The 17,220-nt window shown below is 45.8% G+C and overlaps 1 protein-coding gene across 6 annotated transcripts in view; it reads left to right on the forward strand.

The window, feature by feature from the left end:
• PPFIA2 (PTPRF interacting protein alpha 2) overlaps positions 1-17,220 on the forward strand; it is a 1,804,029-nt gene that overhangs the window by 1,775,108 nt on the left and 11,701 nt on the right. For 5 of the 6 annotated variants that reach the window (XM_069228760.1, XM_069228762.1, XM_069228763.1 and 2 more), the window contains one exon: positions 2,652-2,746. The exons of the other annotated variant lie outside the window; for it this stretch is intronic. In XM_069228760.1, coding sequence (XP_069084861.1) covers positions 2,652-2,710 — 59 coding nt within the window. In that variant the 3' untranslated portion in view covers positions 2,711-2,746. The remainder of the gene's footprint in view (positions 1-2,651; positions 2,747-17,220) is intronic. 6 annotated transcript variants of the gene reach the window in all.

Consider the following 17,220-nt stretch of genomic DNA (forward strand, 5'->3'; position numbering starts at 1 on the left):
TTTCACCTTATAATACTGAGTAGAAGTACACACTGCCCTACCTTTATCCTAAACATTCCTCAGAAGCGGAGGAATCCTGGCACCTTTTGGATATAACTCAAGCAGTCCAGGTTTACATCTCAAGTTCTGTAGCTTACAACCTCTGTGAAAGGCTGTTTGTTAATTTAGGGATTTTTCAAGAGGGATAGAAACTGCCATCTTTTGCCTTGAATAACTGGATAAAATGTGCAATTTCTCACGGGTCGGAATCTGAAGATATTTATTTGCTTGGTCCTGGGCTGCTTGGTTTGTGGGATGGTGGCTTCATGAGGAGAGGCTAGGAGCGCATTACTCCAGGAAATGTGTTGAGCAGCTACATGTGCAACTTCTTCAACTATTATCTCCTATCACTGTCTGGATATGAGAATGAAAAGACATGGGCCCATATTCATACTTTTTGATACAAAACTGTGCAAATGCAGTTTTCCATCAAAAAGTATAGCAATAACTTGCGTCATCCCAGACTGCCACCCGGACGCCAAATTTATGGAACCCCGCAAGCCGGCGCAAAGGGTGGGCTAGCGTCTGGGGAAAATGACGTTAGCCGGGTGGGGGGTAGCGGTATGGGAGAGAGGGTTTTGCACCACAAAATGACGCTAGACTGGTTAGAGGCAAAAAAAATGCTTTTAACCAGCCTAGCATCATTTCCTGATGCAAAACCATCCATACTACATGACTCCTGCCTTATAAAAGACATGAGTCATTGACAACATCCTTATGGCCAGCATAGCAGACAAGGGTCCCCTGGGCATGGCCACTGCATCCTGTGCCCAATGGCACTTAAAAAAATGTATTAAAGTACCTACCTCTACTTACCTGGGATGGGGTCCCACCATCCTCTGGTGTACCTCTGGTGTGGGTGTTTCTGGGGCTTGGGGTGGGCACCTGTGGGCTCTTTCCATGGTGTTTTACCATGGAAATGGGTCCACAGGTCCCCTAACTCCTGCTCTGACCCAGGCATTAAATAATGGTGCAAAGCAGGCTTAGCGCTATTATTTAGGCCTGCCTCCCTCATGCACCTTTTTTGCACAGAAGGATAAATAAGATGCTAGGGGCTTTGAGTCATTTTTTGGACGGGAACACCTACCTTGCATCTCATTGATGGTGAGGTGGTTTCACGCATCCAAAACATGACTTTAACTCCAATATTTTGACGCTAGACGGGTCTAGCGTCAAAATATAAATATGGAGTTAAGTTTGCACTGAATTTGCATTAAAAATTGAGGCTAATTCAGCTCAAAGTATAAATATGCCCCTTAATTTTGAAGCATTGGTACTTGCAGCTGTTACTATTGTAATGCCATTTACTAAAACAAATGTTGCATTAATTTGGATTTGGTTTATTCTGTTTGGAAGAAGTGAGTATGCTGCATCTTTATATTGTAAAGTTTGAGACAAAGTATGTTTGGCTGGTAATGCACCCTTTACGTATTTGTAATCTTCATTACTCCTGTTACCTTTCCTTGCCCTAGTACTTACATCCCACTCTTTCCACACCTCTTGACAAACTTGATGCCTGGTGCTTGGGGACAACAGGATGGGCTAAAGATGGATGACTGATCATTTATAGCCCTTGTTGGGGCAGAAGCACAAGAGTACCATTATGGAGGGGAAGGGAATTGTTGGTTTCTGGCTAGGACGTGTGGTGCCTGCAGGGCATAATGTAAGTACTGGGACAAGGAAGGCTAATCAGAGTAATGAAGATTAACCTAAGTAGTCAGCGCATTTGTATGATCTTACTATGCAAAAATTTGCAATAGTCAGGCCAGATGACTGCATAGTTGGGATTTGCACTTCATGAACGCAGGCAGAATTCGAAAGAGGAATGTGAAAACATAGTGCACAGATTCACAAGGACTAGCATTAGTAGAACGGAGGCACATTTTATGGGCTTTTGGGTTGGGGCAGCACAGCAAGTCACTTTGCTGTCCTATCAAAGGGAAAGGGCAGGAATGCACCGTATTTAAGCAATACAGCACATTCCTGCCCTTTCCCACTGCGCTGGCACCATTTGGGAAGCCTAGTGCCAATGCAGGCACCCTTTCACAATGGTGCAAGATTGTCTGCAGGATTATGTTTGTGCAGAAAGGGGCACGTTCCTTCGTGAAAACAATCCTAGAAGGCTTTTTCCTTTTTCTATGTGTGCTGCATTCTGCAGCACACATGAAAAGAGTAGAACATGAGGAAAAATAAAGATATTTCTCCTCATTGCACCTCCCCTGGAGAAGTGTAATGTTTTGGCGCATCCCCAGGTTTACAAGCTCTTCTAAATATAGGGATGTATCAAAATCCATGGGTGTTACATGGGTACACCCACCGCAATGTCCTTAGAATGCCTCTCTTGTGCAGCGTAAAACAATGCAGCAATGTGTGCTGCCTTGCCCTACTCCATATCTATGAGGCCACTCAATGCCATGCAAATTGGTTTTCCGTGGCCTCATGAATATGAGTTCTAAGTTTGCGCCACCGTTGCGTCACAAGAAGCGATGCATCTCTGGCGCAAGAGGCTTATAAATATGCCCCAGAATGTATATCTTGTTCCCGTACCCCGTTCCTTTACAAGGCTTTTTGCATGTCTTCATATTTCTAAAGGTAAATGTTTTCTTTTACAGTGCCTCCTTCAGGACTGCCGAGGTTAGACAGCTCCACCGTTCGCACGTACTCCTGTTGACAAGTCTAGGAAAGGGAAAAAAAAAACTGAACTGCTGTGAGTATTCTATAAAAAATAATAAGCCACATTACATATGGGTTTAACTTGTGATAGTGTAGTGAAATGGAGACACACGTAAGGTGCAGCTGTGTGCAGTCATGTTCACTTTTTCAGTTTACAGCACCAGTGCTTCTGAAATAAAAATCAGCATTTTATTCATTTTAAATATGAGTTACAGAGTGCAGTTGCACGCACTACAAAGCAACTATTTACACTCTTGAGGCAACAGGCAGAATATTTTGAGTGTGCATTAACAAGTTGGTCACCAGATTTATAATAATGTGTTATTAATGTTTCTCCACTTTAGATTGCACATATTGAGGTGCACAAACACCGAGATAGCCATAGACTGAAAGTGCACAAGTACTGAGTATCACACATTCATGTTAGCCAATTTTACCAGCGCCCTTTTAAGATATTTACATGCTACATTACTGAATATAGTAATAAATAGGACAACTAAGTTACAAAATTTTGGACTATGAAGGACTTCTTTACATTAGCAGTTGCCAGGTACTATAGTTTCTTGCCACAATTAGGTCACTTCACGGTCACAAGGAGCCCAAACTTCTGCATCTTTACTTTTTCTTCAGGAGGAGTACCCTCTGATGCCAGCCAAGGTTCCAGTACCTGGAGGGTATCTCTTGTGTATCAGGAATGACTCCAGCAGAGCCCTGCAGCAGGGTTCAGGTAGGTCCAGGTGGTGCTGGTCAGTTGCAGGAAGATGTCTGGAACCTTGGTGTGTCCCTGTAACTCAAACAGGTCAACCTACTGACCCTTGTAGTCACTTCTGTGGAGTCTGGGTTCAAGGAAATCAGGTCCAGTCTTCCTTCTTCAAACAGCAAGGCATCCTTTCTTCCAAGTCTTCCACAGGTCCAGGTGTGTTCTCACAAGAGGCTCTGAATGTGTCCTTTTTATAACTGGTGCAACCTTTGTGTTGGAGAATTGCCTGACCTAACTCCAAAACAAGTTCTGGTCAGTTTTTCTGCTTCCCCTGGTCAGACCTCCAGACTTTCTGGAATAGTGACTATTGGGGTTGTCAGCTTTCACAACCTGGTGGTATACATTAGGGATTACCTGCTCTGAGGAGACAAGATGATGCCTCACAGTAGCCATGCTTGTTCCTGTCTCTTTCTGACTGCATATTCTGAGCATTGATGGTGCCCTAATGCCTATAATTCTTAGTACTGTTAAGCATATTAGCCTTTAACACAATTTTTTTTGTCATCCACTGACACTAGGGTAACCTCTGCAGTGCCTCCCGCCCCCCCACCCCCAACTAACTGGAGCAACCTCCTCCATAGGCACTACACAACATTCACGGTAGACCCACCAGTGGAGGGTTGCTTCCTTTCCTCTCAGATGGGAACCTCTTAATGCAACCATATCCTTAGCACTCATAGCACATGGGTGTAAAGTAACTGAAGGACTTCCTTTCCCTGAAAACTCTTTTGGGGAACTTCAGAGAATGATTTGGTTTTATTCTTGTCTCCCCCTCTTTCTTCTGGTTCTACCCCCCACTATCTTGTGGACCCTGGTGCTGAGCCAGCGTTCTGCTTCCTTAGTAAGCTTCATTAGTACAATGAACTTTGTCGCCACCAGGTATTGGTACAGCTCTGGAAAACAATTTCTGAACATACGCGGTCTTGAAAACAGATTTTGCAGTTTTACATAAGTATTTACTTCACTGCTCTTCAGCAAACAATGCAGCACCTTACTGAAATACCTCACGAAATCCACCCAAGACTGGGGAGACAGCTTCTTCGTCTGCCTGAAGTTCAACCTTTACTGCTGAGGGGTGATTCAATATTACCTGACAAGGTTTTGCTGCATGAGTGGATACTTCATCCTTTCACCCTTCCCTAGGGCTAACAAAGGATCCTTTCCCACACTGGGCATATGCTTGTAGAGACTGGCTCCCCAAATCTCCTCAAGGACACTACGCGTTTCCAAAGCTACCTCATAGGCTCAAAACCACTTGTCTATGTTATCCCCACCCCACAAGAAGCTAGGCACCAGGTCTTTGGGTATGTGGATCCTCTTGTCCACACAGAACACTGAATTGTTGCCGAAATCACTTTTCTGGACCTCAAGAGGTGTTTGGTTTCAAGGCCAGCTCTTTTAGACTCACTTCATGTGCTGGTAAGATTTTCTTCTCTTCAAGGCCCTTTCAGCATTAGTCATCTCCGTCTCTGTAGATATCTTCAGCTTGGCCAGCTGCAGTGGTAATTTCCTTTCGGCTTTTCTGTCCTCCAACTCCTCAAGTGGCAGATTATGGGAGGACACTCTGCTCCCTGCTCTGACACGAGACCTCCTGTCTGTGGACAAGTTATCCTCCTCCTCTTTCTGCTGCAGCTCTGAACCTGTAGCCAGGCCATTTCCTTCCTCGTCTTCATCCTTTGTAGCCACAGGATCATCCTCAGGGCTATCCTCCTCCTGCTTCTCTGTTGCAGCGTGCATCCTGTGGCTCTCCCTGAAGGTGTTTGAAATTCCACTTCTGTGGCCCTCATCCTCAACTTCAGCCCTCTCTCCTTGCAGAGCTTCTTTAACTCTTCCACCTGGAGGGATCAATGCTGCTGTCTGTCAACTCCATTTCTTCAAGTAGGTTTCACAAGTGTGAGGCAGGAACTCAATGTGGAAAACCAAAAATATGGCCCATAAACAAGAACTTAAAAATGAATTCACTTTTGATGTCAGATCACTATAAGGGATTTGTGGTTTTCACATTTCACTGAGTAGCACTGCAAAAACACAAGTACTAGATCCCACCATTGAACATCAGTGCATGAAATTGGGTCATTACTTGAGAGGGATCAAATAATAAACACAATCCCTGTCAGGGTCAACTGCAAAAGCTATGCATAACCCTCTGGTAGCTTGGCAAAATAACAGTCAGGTTTAACTTAGATGCAATTGTAATGTATTTATGCAGTACTCAAATGGTAATAAGTTGAAAACACAACAAAACTCCCAAACCAATTTAGAAAAATAGAGTACATTTTAATACATAGAATGACCCTTAAACAACAAACATCTAATCAGAGAACCGGAGAAGAGAGTTTTAAATTGTTTTGTGAAAATAGTACTAAAAAGCCCAAAGGGTGGTTATCTGTTCACGTGGCATTGTAGTAAAGTCACACGTTTAGGCCGACATTGATGGAGCACGGGTTGGATATAGGGACCAGTTCATCCAACTGAGTTGTTACCTTTTCAAGTATATGCGAAGAGTGATGTTCACATTGGCAGTGATCATGAGGCAATCACTGTTGGCTCAAGGAGCAGGTCGGGCATTGAGGACATCTACTAGTGTAATGCAATTGTCAGTCGCCGCTGGATATTTGTGTTGGTGGTTGAGATTGGGTCACTGTGGGTGCGAAGAGAAAGTCTCATCATTTTTGTGGTATGGAACTGGATCTTCACCTTTCTTCAGGAGGAGTACACTCTGATGCCAGCCAAAGGTCCAGGACCTGAGGGGGAGCCCTCATGGGGATCACATCTCACTCGAGCAGAGGCCAGCAGCAGGGTTGAGGCAAGTCTTGGTAGGTCCAGCTGGTACTGGTCTGATGATCCTAGCAAGGAGGGCTTGATTTGTCCCTGTAGCACAAAGAGGAGGTCAGTTAACTGGCCCTTGGAGTCACTTCTGGGTATCTGAGTTCAAGGAAAGCAGGTCCAATATTCCTTCTTCAGACAGCAGGGCGGTCATTCTCCTGAATCTTCCACAGACCCGGAGTGTTGGGATGACAGGTTCTGGAGGTGCCACTTTTATACCTGGTGCCAGCCTTTGTGTGAGGGAATTACCTGACCTACCCCAAAACTGGTTGTGGTCAGTTTTTTCTTGGTCCTGGCTATAAACTGTCTAGGCCTTCATAGCAGACATGTTTGTGTGTGCTACAGGCAGGGCCCTTTGAGATGTAATCAGGACAGGGTGCTACTGTTCCCCAGGCACCCTGCCTGGAAGACCCACTCTCCTCCCATGTAGGCCTTATTTGTTCCCATGTCTGGAAAGAATACACAACCTACAACAGGAAAGCCCTTCACAGTCATGTGACCATTGACACTGTTAGACAGGCACGAGTGGCTTCAGCAGAAAAATGCCAAATTCCTAGAGTAGTATTTCCAAAATTGTAAATTAAAATATGACTTTACCCTGAAAGAGAATTTGAAATTGCAAATCATTTGAGTGGAAACAACATTCTCATATCTGGTCCCAAACTGAAGTTATTAATAGTAAGAAGGTAACCCTGTGTTAGTACATGTGAGAGGTAGGCTTACAACAGTGAAAACTAATGTTAGGAGTAATAAACATGTCATACTTTTTAAATGCCATGCGCCCTGCCCTATGAGCCTACCATACATTGACATATAAATATTTAAAAGAAAGGTTTATGTCTGGCAAAAGGTTTATTTGGCCAGGTTCAAATGGCAGTTTAAAATTACACTACAGGCTGCAATGGCAGACCTGAGACATGTTTTACAGTGCTACTTTAGTGGGTGCCCAATGTTTGCTGCAGCCGACTTGCAGCATTAAATTTATGGGCCCCTGATATAGGTAGTGCCATTTAAAACAGACCTATAAGTAGATTAAATGTGGCAACCGGGTGGATGGTAATTTTACCATGTTTAAAAGAGGGGACCACAAGCACTTTGTAGCTGGTTAGCAGAGGGAAAGTGGCGAGTCCTATTGCCTACAAAAATGAGTTCCGGACAAATCAGGTAGTGAAAACAAAACATTTGGGGCAAAACTACACGAAAACTGTCAGATAACAGTTATGATCAAAAGCGTAAAAGGTTCAGTCTACCTTACCATTCTAAAACATTTGTTTTACTCAACAGTGTTGAAAAAAACATAATAGCCACCTATGAATTGAATGCATAGACAAGTGGAGTCTTGAACCTTTCAGCAGGCAGGGGGAACCACACTATGGGCATTTCTCTCTGCCTGACATAGAAGAAAAACAGAGTAAATCAGGATACCTTAGAAAACAGCAACTACGGCCAAAGAGTTTTAACCACCCTGGTTGTTTTATATGTACACATACATACAACTAAACCTGAAATGACCTGAATCGTCATTTGTAGTGCTGCTACAGTTAGATTATAGGTTATCAATGTTAAGTAAATTGATTATTAGTTGGGGCAGATGGGAGTCCACCACAAGGATTAATATCACTATCATTTTAGGTCCACTAAAAGTTTCCATAAATTAAACCTGAACTCAACCGCTGGTATCTATGGCACGTAACAGACAGGCTTAACTTAGGAAAATGTGTTAAGCATCTAGAAGTATCAAAATAGCTGAAAGGTTTAAAGCAGAACACAATAAAAATTCCATTCCAATTTAAACAAATAGAGAATAATCTGATCAACAAAATCACATCAAAATGAAAAACAATTCAATAAGAGGAACAAGAGAGATGATATTTTACATTTGTAAATAAAAATAGCACCAAAAACAGTTAACCACCAGTGCATGTCAACTGGTCACAGTAGACTTAGGCATAGGCATAATTTGAAGCAAAACAATGTAGCCTGAGTTTGGAAACATCAATTAGTTTCCACCTGGTCAAAGATTTCACATTCGGGGTTAGCTCCTTTTGTGGCAGTAAAAAGTTCTTCAGAGGGGCAAGGCAGGAGGCTGTATCTGAGAAGGGCTCCACGATATCAGATAGGCGTTGGACAAGGTCCCAGTGAAGCCATTAGCTTAGACAAGAAAAAGCTCTGAGAGGAAAAAAATTCAAACTTAGAGCCCATGGAATTTCTCTTAAAGGCCGGAAACCTTTGGTGCCTTCACCTAGTCAGGATTTCTACTTTCACTTTTCAGAAGCTTGGGTTCCACAAGGCCAGATACCTTCTCTGTTAAGTCCAGCAGAAATGGATTTGCTGCTGTGTAAAAGATAAGAGTGGGAGAACCTGAATCTTAAGCCCAGTGGCAGTGCTCTTTGGTCGGATCAACTTGGCAGGTGTGTACCCTGTCCTCAGGATGTCTTTAGAGCCAAAAGGTTTGTAAGTCCTAAGATTTCTTTTTAGAACAAGTACACTTTGACATGCCCAGGGTTTGAGGACCTCAGGAACAGCACTTGGAGGTCACAACTCATCTAGCAGAGTGCAGGGCAGGTCCACTGGAACTGGTAAGCTGGTATTTTTCAGAAGGGTTTTTGTGCAGCTTGTTGTGTCCCTGTAGCTTAACAGGAGGTCAGCCAACTGAGCCTTGAAGTCCACTTCTTTCTCCTGCCTACAAGTGGGAGCAGATCCAGCCAGTCAGACCTCCTCAGAGGTCTCAAACAGCAGGTGCTGTCCTTCCTCTGTTTTTCCAAAGGTCTAGAGTGTTCTGAAGGGGATGTCTCAGGTGGCACCTTTATGTTTGGCACCAATCTGTCAGTGCCTTCTGCGCCCCAAACCAATAAGGAAAACATTCCCATGGTTAACCCAACCCACTTTTGCAGCAGTTCCTGTGTGTCATACTACATAAAATCTCACAGTGCCACTCGCTGCCAAAACCCGAGGAGGTAAAACCCTATTCCCCTTGTTCAGAGGCTGTGTGCCCACCCTATATGTGATGCCAGGAAAATGAGCAACTCTCTCTTTGTGGTCACTTCAAACTAGTTATGAGGGCAGCTCCCTCCCCCCAGTGATTGGAGCCTGCCTGACTAAGGAAACAAAGGAATGGCCTGTCCAAGTTTTAGCTTACATTAGCCTTTGACAGCAGAGGCCTTTTTGAAGCTAATCAAGTTCCTGGGCAATGCCCAAATGATCATCCTACCAGTGGAACAAAAGCATCTCTGCATACCTAAGCCTTTGACTCCTATGGGTGCAGGTCTCACACCTTATTCAGGGTTAAACACTTGGGGCCAGATTTACTAAAAAGTGGCACAGAGCAATGCTGCACCAAAATTGGCAGCACCGCGATGCGTCATTTTAGAAATGCAGGGATGCACGGTATTTACTATAATACGGTGCACCCCTGCATTTCCCCCTGCGCTGGCACTAAATTGAGCTGCATTGTGCCAACGCAGGTCTGCGTTGAGGAGTTTGATTGCTTATGTGCTTCCTGCACATAAGCAATCACTATTGGTGATTTGGCACTTCTAGCACACACAGAAGTACCAAAGTGTCATTTTGAAATGATTGTTTATGTGCAGGAAGGGACACCTTCCCGCACATAAACAATCATTACTGGCATTTTGCTCTTTCTATGTGTGCCCAGCACACATAGACAAAGCAAAAAACAAGGAGGAATAAAAGTATTCCTCCTTGTTGCGCCTTGCTAACGCCACCCTGACGTGGCATTAGATTTTGGCGCAGCCTCAGGTTTACGAAAACTCGTAAATCTGAGGCAGGGGCAAAATGCAATGGGAGTTGCTGTGGCACGCCCACAGCAACACCCATTGCAAGCCCATTCCAAGCAAAAGGCTGCGTGTAAGGGAGCTGTATTTACAAGTGGTGTTAAACCACAAAAAGTGGCTTAACCTAATGCCGCCTTGTAAATATGGCGCAGGGCATTGCACCATTGGAGCGTCACAAAAAGTGACGCTCTGGTGGCACTAGCGGCTCTTAAATATGCCCCTCAGAGCGCTGCTGCTGTGGGCTAATACAAATTAGCCTCTAGAGGCTTTAGGCAGAGAAAAGTTAACTTTCTAAAAGTATATTTTCCTTAATATTTATCAAACATCTAACTTCCCCAGTGAATTCAGCTTTTAATAAATATTTTCTAGCAATTGATAGCATTAATAAATGAAATAGCTTACCACAGTGTTTTTTCTATGAAACAGGTAGCCTAGCTACAGTGAAAATAGCTTTAGGGGGTAGTTACTGTGAGGACATGTTTAATAATAAATGACCACATGTCCTAGTTTTACATACCATGCACACTGTCTCGCCTACAGTAAGGCCTACTGAGGTGTGACTTATCAGTATTTAAAAGAAAAGTTAGACCTACCAAAACGGTTTATTTTGACATGTTGAATTTTTTTTAAACTGCCTCAGTCAGGCTACCATGGTAGGCTTGAAGACATGTTCACACTGTCACTGTAGTGGACGGCTGAAAAGGTGCTGCTGTCGACAAGTGACATTTAACTTATGGGCCCTAGGGGCACTTTGTACCACACACTTGGGACTAATAGGTAAATCAGCAAGGGTTTGTATTGCCTAAACACACGTTGATAGCTATTCTGACCTGTATTTATAGTGGAAAGTTCCTGTGGGAACCATAAAAGTTAGCTCTAAAAAAATGATTGTTGTAGGAAATTTGACATTTCTGCATGGCCACACTGGATTTTTGTGTTTCCTGGGTTCTATTTTAGTTTGGAGGCTTTAGACCTCTGTTCTCTTTATCCCTGCTAACCTTTAGTAAAGTGTCTGTACTCTGTTTACACCAGGCATTCCTAGTTTTTTGCCCTGAACTGTGCCCCTAGTGCAGCACTTTCTTTAATTCAAAAATACAATTTTTCAACCCTATCTAAAATGCTTGGGGAATTTATAACTTTTGCCCAAAATATTGCAGGACTGGATTTGGAATAGTAAATAAGCCTCTTAGAATATTTGAGGGATAGTTGTTCTTTAACAAAATACTCTAGCACTGGAGTTAGAATAGTAAATTTGTCCTTCAAGTGTCCACCATGCCCACTGCTGCATTCAGGGTGCAGTTCAGATCAAGAAACACAAACATGCTTTGCACACGGTTAAATTGGCCTATTCCTTATTGGTATATTTAACTTGCTTGTTAGTTCCAGGTATATGCTGTACAATGTGCAGTTAAGGGCTGAAGGTTATGTGCCACTAGCGGACTGCAGCATCTATTGTGCTATCCACTACAGTGGCAAGGCAAACATGACTTGCACCTACCCTATGTAGCATGACTGCTGCAGTGTGATGTGTTAAAATACCCCTTTTTGACAGGTAAAAACCTTCTTTTTAAATAATAGTAAGTCACTCCTATGTAAGACTTATTCCCTACGAGCTAGGGTTACATGTAAAAGTCAGACATGTAGAAAATGTACATTACTATGTCCTTAAAGTGACAAGGTCCAGAAAGCTATTTTCACTGTGGCAGGCCTAGCTGTCCTATGTTAAAAAAAACAGTACAGATTAAAATAGTAATGCTGCTGTTAGACTTTTGCTTATGCAGGGTCATCCCCAGTCTTTTTTGCCTCCTGCCTCCTATTTTTTTCGGACCTGTTGCTGTTGGCTTTTCAACTCTGAGCACTTTTACCACTGCTAACCAGTGCTAAAGTGCATATGCTCTCCTGTTTAAATTGTATGTAAGTGGTTTATCCATGATTGGCATATTTGACTTACTAGTAAGTCCCTAGTAAGGTGCACTAGAGGTGCCAGGGCCTGTAAATCAAATGCTACTAGTGGGCCTGCAGCACTGGTTGTGCCACCCACATAAGTAGCTCTGTAATCATGTCTCAGACCTGCCACTGCAGTGTCTGTATGTGTATTTTTACACTGTAAATTCGACTTGGCAAGTGTACCCACTTGCCAGGCCTAAACCTTCCCTTTCCTTACATGTAAGGTACCCCTAAGGTAGGCCCTAGGTAGCCCCAAGGGCAGGGTGCAGTGTATGGATAAGGTAGGACATATAGTAATGTGGTTTATATGTCCTGACAGTGAAATACTGCCAATTTCGTTTTCACTGTTGCAAGGTCTGTCTCTCTCTCATAGGATAATATGGGGGCTACCTTTAAATATGATTAAAGTGTAGATTCCCCTAGAGAGTAGATGGACATGTGGAGTTTGGGACCCCTGAACTCACAATTTAAAAATACATCTTTTATTAAAGTTGATTTTGAGATTGTGCGTTTGGAAATGCCACTTTTAGAAAGTGAGCATTTTCTTGCTTAAACCATTCTGTGACTCTGCCTTGTTTGTGGATTCCCTGTCTGGGTCAGTTTGACAGTTGGGTTGTTTTTCACCTCACACCAGACAGTGACACAAAGGGAGCTGGGGTGTGATCTGCATTTCCTGATTAGCCATCTCTGCTAGGAGGGAGGGGTGGAGTGGTCACTCTCATCTGAAAGGACTGTGCCTGCCTCTGACAATGCTGTCTCCAGCCCCCTGGTGTATGTCTGAGGCCTTGCCTGGGCAAGGCAGGATTTCACAAGAAGGTGTGAGTCCCCTTTGAAGAAAGGTGACTTCAAAGACTAAAATGGGTATAAGAAGGGCACCCAAACTTACAAACTTTAGAAACACTTCTGGAATCAAGGGGAACCTCTGCCTGGAGAAGAGCTGATCGCTGAGGAACAAGTGCTGCCCTGCCTGTGACTGTGCTTTGTGGAGCTTTCCTGCAGTGCTGCTTCTGCCAGAGTAAGAGGGCAAAGACTGGACTTTGTGTGCCTTCCATCTTGAAGAAGAAATCTCCAATGGCTTGATGTAGAGCTTGCCTCCTGTTGTTGAAGTCTCAGGGATAGCAAAGACTTCTTCCTGCCAGCACCTGGAGTCTCTGGAGAGACCCCTACTCTGCTCTGTGGTGCCCTTCCAGTTCCTGGGACCCTGAAAGGAGAGGCTGGCAGCCTAAGGACAAAAATACACGCACCGAGCGCCGTGCGGAGAAAAGATCGACGCGAATCCGATCGCGGCTGAGAAAACGACGCGACGCCGGCTCCGCAGCTGAGAAACGACGCCGCAGGAAACGCGACCGGAGAATTGACGCCCGGAGCAGGAGAAACGACGCGCAGCATCGCTGACGAAGGCTGAGAGATCGCAACCTGCGCCGCGGGACTTTCGGACCGTCGCGTGGCTGGCTGTTTCGACGCGCATCGCCGTGCCGAGTTGTTTTCGACGCATATAACCGTGCAGGGTTATTTTCGACGCACACCGCCCGTGCGGGGTTATTTTTGACGCAAACCAGGTACATTTACACGCTAGCAGCGCTAGTGTGTTGTTACAACTACCTAAAGACTCTTTTTATTTTAAACCTTTAAAAAATCATAACTTGACTTGTGTATGTTGGATTTTTGTCGTTTTGGTCTTGTTTTGTCTAGATAAATATTTCCTATTTTTCTAAACTGGTGTTGTGTCATTTTGTAGTGTTTTCATTAAGTTACTGTGTGTGTTGGTACAAATACTTTACGCCCAGCACTCTGAGGTTAAGCCTACTGCTCTGCCAAGCTACCAAGGGGGTAAGCAGGGGTTAGCTGAGGGTGATTCTCTTTTATCCTAACTAGAGTGAGGGTCCTTGCTTGAACAGGGGGTAACCTGACTGTCAACCAAAGACCCCATTTCTAACATTGGTGACCAGCGGTCGGGATTTGGACTTGTATTTGTACTTGACATACAGTAATTAAGTGTACACTACTGTTTTGAGTTCAGACCACTACGTGACCACATACTACTTGTCTTGTGATTCTGCTTTTTGTTCTCTGATGTCCTCCTGGAAGTATTGCTAATATTTTTGGACTTTGTTTTTTGGTTGTGAAGCCTTTGCAGAATGGAAGTCAATTTCTGGCACCTATTTATGTATAAAAAGTGGCAGCTTAAAGCATTCTGCATGGAAAGGGGACTGGCTGTGAACAAGAAATCCAGAAGGGAGGATCTTGAGTCAGCCCTGTTTCAGTATGAATTGAAACGTTGTCAGGCAACACCACCAAATGACTCTGAGGAGGAGGACTACTCCGAAGAGGAGGGCAGTGGCCCTGAGGAGGGAACAGAAAGAGATGATTGGCTCCTAGCTCGAATCCGGAGTCTGGAAGAGCTAGATGCAGAGCTTGAGAGGGCTGAGGAGCAGAGAGCCTTAGTCCTGGAAAAAGAAAGGATTGCAGCTCAAGAGCTGAGCTGTGAAGAGCTGAAGCTGGAGGCCATGAGGGCTGAATCCAGTTCAGATGGTGGCAGCAAACATCTTGTATCCAGTGATGCTGCAGAAGTGCACATGCCCAGAGAGGTGGTGCCCTACTTGAAGGAGGGAGTTAACACACGCCAGGAGGTTCAGGGGTATGAGGTAGCTCCAGTGATGCACAGGGTCCCTGAGGTGGATTGGGGAACTGGCATGGGGAGTCATATTCCTACTGGTGGGAGGGACACTCTACTGACTCTAGGTGAGAGTGACAGGGAGAGGGGTTCCCCCCAAGTAGAAGTCCTGGTTATGGAGTGTGAAGACATCCCAGAAGAGTGTGGGTTGAGTGTCAGGGACAGTCAGGTACTGTCTCACCAGTCTCAGGAGGGTGATGTGGGGTGCTTTGTCAAAGCAGAGTCACTGGATGGTTGGGTGAAGGGTACTTTGGTTAATTCATGTGAGGGGCTGAGTGATGTAATTGCTGGAGAGCATATGTCTAGTCCTTATTTTCCAGAGCTATGCCAACACCAGGTGGAGTGTGAGTTCTCTGACCCCAGGGAGCTTACAATGGAGGCAGACTTCTGGGTGAGTACCAGAGAGTCTGAAGAGGCATTTGGGGGTGCTCCTGAGAGGAGTGGTCTAGGTAGTTCCCAACCAGGTGAGGTAGGGAAGGATTGTAGTGTCCCAGGTAGGTCCCAGTGTAGTGGGATGGGTGAGGGACCCCATGTCCAGTCTCAGAGGAGAGGGAATGGGGATGGGTTGAGGCCCAAGGTGCCCGAGATCCGGTCCCAGGTCCTGGAGGGTTCCCTGCGGGAACACCAGGAAGGGAGCCTAGCCTGTACCATAGGGCCATCTGTTGAGGGAGACCCCACAGTGTCAGGAGAACTTGGGGTGGCGGCTGTAGCCAGCGTCCCACCAGTTCTGGTGTCTGGCAGTACCACTCCTAGTGAGGGGGTGCAGAAGTCCAGACAGAGGGTTGAGAGGGGGTTGCGGACCCCAGTGGAGAACCTGGAGGGTCAGGGGTCAGCTCTGAGAGCAGAGCCCCCCATGAATGACCTTGGTGAGACCATTTCTGGGTTGGGGGGAATCCAGACTCTGTCAGATGGGCAGAGGTCAGGAGACCTGCGTCAGCCAGACTCTTGTGTGGCCCTTCGGGACAGTGTGTCCCTTGAGGGGGGTAAGTGTGCCCCCCTGGAAGTCCTGGTGTGCCAGGCAATGGTTCAACCGCAGGGTGGTGACTCTGGGTTGAATGATCAGGTTCAGGGGGTAAACTCTGACCTGATGGGGGGTAAGTGTGCTCCCAAGGAAGTCCTGGTGTGCCAGGCAGTGGTTCAACCGCAGGGTGGTGACCCTGGGTTGGATGACCAGGTTCAGAGGGTAAACTCTGACCTGGTAGGGGGTAGGTATGCCCCCCAGGAAGTCCTCGTTTGCCAGGCAGTGATCCAGTCTGTGGGTACAGACCCTGGATTGGGAGGCCAGGTTAAGGGTGTCCCCCCTGACCTGGAGGAAGGGGCTACTGCTAACAGTGCCCCTACCATGTTGTCTTCTGGGGGGGCCACTCCTAGTTGGGTGGTTCAGGACCCCAGAAGAGAGGGCAGGGGGAGGGAAGCCTCACCCCTGGCCCTGGTCCAACCTGAAGGTACAGACCCCAGGTTGGAGGATCAGTTGCAGGTTAACATCCCTGCACTGATGGAAGAATTGTGCAGGACTGCTTCTACAAGCACCCTGACAGTTTTTGACTCTGGGGGTGCCGCTTCTGCAGGAAGGGTACAGAGCCCCAGAGGAGAGGACCAGGGTCAGGTTAACATCCCTGACCTGGTGGAAGAGAGAGTGGTCAAAGGGTGCCAGGCACCTGGGGCTACCACCCCCCACTCTCCACAGTCACAGTGGTTAGAGAGGCCTGAGGTCGGGCTTTCATCCCTGACAGTTGTCTGGGGCCACTGTGGCTTGCTGTCCTGGTGGACAGAGTTGCCCCTGGGGGGGGGAGGACGAGAGTCACACCCCGGGGGTGGAGTGGGCAACACCACTGTGTTGGCCCTGGTGGTACTATCTGCCCATTGCAATACATCTGTGAGCAAAGTAAAGTTAGGTGTTGCACAGATGGTGTCTGTAGATGTGGAGAAGGGTTCCCCATGGGTTAGCTTAGTGGGCCCTGAGAGTATGGACAGAGGGATCCGACTGGAGTCAGGAAGGCGTAGAACTGGAACATGCCCCTGCTGTTGTGGGCCTGGGTCCCTGTTCTATCGCCCCAATCAGGGAAGTACATCAAGGTATTGATTGTTCTCCCCTGGCTTTAGGCTGGTAGGGGGTCGTGTTAGACTTTTGCTTATGCAGGGTCATCCCCAGTCTTTTTTGCCTCCTGCCTCCTATTTTTTTCGGACCTGTTGCTGTTGGCTTTTCAACTCTGAGCACTTTTACCACTGCTAACCAGTGCTAAAGTGCATATGCTCTCCTGTTTAAATTGTATGTAAGTGGTTTATCCATGATTGGCATATTTGACTTACTAGTAAGTCCCTAGTAAGGTGCACTAGAGGTGCCAGGGCCTGTAAATCAAATGCTACTAGTGGGCCTGCAGCACTGGTTGTGCCACCCACATAAGTAGCTCTGTAATCATGTCTCAGACCTGCCACTGCAGTGTCTGTATGTGTATTTTTACACTGTAAATTCGACTTGGCAAGTGTACCCACTTGCCAGGCCTAAA

This window comes from Pleurodeles waltl, chromosome 4_1 (assembly GCF_031143425.1).
Source record: "Pleurodeles waltl isolate 20211129_DDA chromosome 4_1, aPleWal1.hap1.20221129, whole genome shotgun sequence".
Taxonomy (NCBI): domain Eukaryota; kingdom Metazoa; phylum Chordata; class Amphibia; order Caudata; family Salamandridae; genus Pleurodeles; species Pleurodeles waltl.